The sequence below is a fragment of the Arachis ipaensis genome, chromosome B05 (genome assembly GCF_000816755.2).
Source record: "Arachis ipaensis cultivar K30076 chromosome B05, Araip1.1, whole genome shotgun sequence".
Taxonomy (NCBI): domain Eukaryota; kingdom Viridiplantae; phylum Streptophyta; class Magnoliopsida; order Fabales; family Fabaceae; genus Arachis; species Arachis ipaensis.
The window spans coordinates 106126023-106127740 of record NC_029789.2 but is presented as its reverse complement, the minus strand read 5'-3'; the positions used below and the strand labels follow the sequence as shown (position 1 = coordinate 106127740).

Here is a 1718-nt window from a genome sequence, read left to right as displayed (position 1 = left end):
TAAGAGAGGAACCTGAATCAACTCCTGCCACTCTTCTTTTGGTAAGAGATGAATGGCGAGTAGAAACTAGAGAAGCTTGAAACATCAACATTATTACCAAAAATGCTACAATAGCAACAACAATATTATTAAAATTAGGATTCAAGGCACGAAAATGGAAAAGAAAAAAGAATAGGCAGAATCATAGGTACCTGTGAAATAGTAACCGGTGGTGATAAAAGCAACAAAAAAAGATATACTATATTACCTTTATCATCATATCATTTTCATCTAATTACCTTTGTTTAATTTTTACTTATTTGCATTAACTAGTCACAAGTAGTACCAAAATTAATAAATCAATTTACTCCTTAAAATGATAATAAAAGGAAAAACAAAATAAGAAATTACTCACAGGTATTGGAGTCTATCTAATTGGCCGAGAGTGGAAGGAATCACCCCAGAGAATCAATTATTGGAAAGTTCCAATGTCTGAAGCTTTGGAAGGGTTCCAAACTCTGGCAGAATTTGACCTGAGATATTGTTGTTCTACAGTAACCTACCCATAACGTGGAGAATTATGCTTAGGTTTCTCAGAAGGTGATACAAACTCCAATACTACAGACATGAAACCAGTAATTGTAGCTAGCCATGAAGTTTGATTACTTCACCTGGTTGTAAGCAAGTGCTATAGAAACAGCACCTCGCATGAGACCAGACCACCAAATTGTGACCTATGAAACAAGATCATAGGAGACAGGAGTCATGTACCAAGGAAGGCTCTGAAAAGAAATTGAAACAGGGAAAGAAAACACATACTTGTTGCTTCATGTCAATTTTCACATGTGGGGATTTCTGGAGCAAATTGGATAAGAATGAGAGAGGGAAAACAAATGTTGCTCTTCCAACTAGGATAAGTCCTAGAAGCACTGAACTGATCCCAACTGATTTTCCAGGACTAATGAATCAAGAGACCAAAAATGTTAATTAAAATTTTCACGTTTTACAAAGTTTATTAATCTAGAAATGTTAGTATTACCTTTGGCTTATGAATCGCCACTTCTCTATATCCAGTGCATCTATCCCAACATAAAGGAATATAAATATCTCAGCAATGAATGACAATGTTGCAAAAACATGCCCGCAATAGGTTAATTCAGATCAGCAATCTCATAATAAATCAAACATGTTGAAATTTTTGACGTACTTGGTTGTGACTCTTGAAAATAAAATTATTAGTATTGGAATTAATTGCATCAGTAATGAATAGACATGGAAAAATACCTCCATTAAAATTAAAAGGAGATTCTCACCTCAACAAGCATGTATGAAAGGTAAGCCATCAGTATCATAAGAGCAACCCTAACCTGAGACATGATTAGACGATAAACACATTCCTCAATTTCCCCAATCTGAGAATAGAATTAGCTTCCTAAGTTTATGGAGGAGAAAAAAAACCTAACCTGAGACATGATTGCAGCGAGCAGTGAGGATTACAGCAGAGACGGCTCAAGCAGAGTTAAATTTCTGAAAGAGCGGCGGCAGCCTCCAACAACTCAAAACAGAACCAAAAAGAGCGGCGGCAGCCTCCAAGAACTCCGGTGAGCTTCCTCAACGACAGTGGTGGCAGGAGCTTCGGCGGTGCTAACCGAGGCTTGACGGCGGCAGGAACAGCGGCTCAGCAGCAACGGAGACCAGGCGCGGCGGCGACTCCACACGCGACGGTGACAACGACGGCT

The 1718-nt window shown here is 38.5% G+C and overlaps 1 protein-coding gene across 1 annotated transcript; it reads right to left on the bottom strand.

Moving 5' to 3' along the window:
• LOC107640871 (sodium/hydrogen exchanger 3-like) lies at positions 452 to 1269 on the bottom strand. Its single transcript, XM_016344373.1, has 5 exons — positions 1264 to 1269; positions 1019 to 1086; positions 799 to 937; positions 651 to 713; positions 452 to 538 (listed from the first exon to the last, which is right to left on the bottom strand). Exons 1-5 carry the CDS (start codon positions 1267 to 1269, stop codon positions 452 to 454), a joined length of 363 nt encoding a protein of 120 aa, XP_016199859.1.

Excerpts from the sequence above, each read along its gene's own strand:
- LOC107640871 (XM_016344373.1), bottom strand. Across the intron at positions 938-1,018 it reads TGGCGATTCATAAGCCAAAG|TCCTGGAAAATCAGTTGGGA; the intron begins GTAATACTAACA and ends TTGATTCATTAG. Across the intron at positions 714-798 it reads AAATTGACATGAAGCAACAA|GTCACAATTTGGTGGTCTGG; the intron begins GTATGTGTTTTC and ends CTTGTTTCATAG.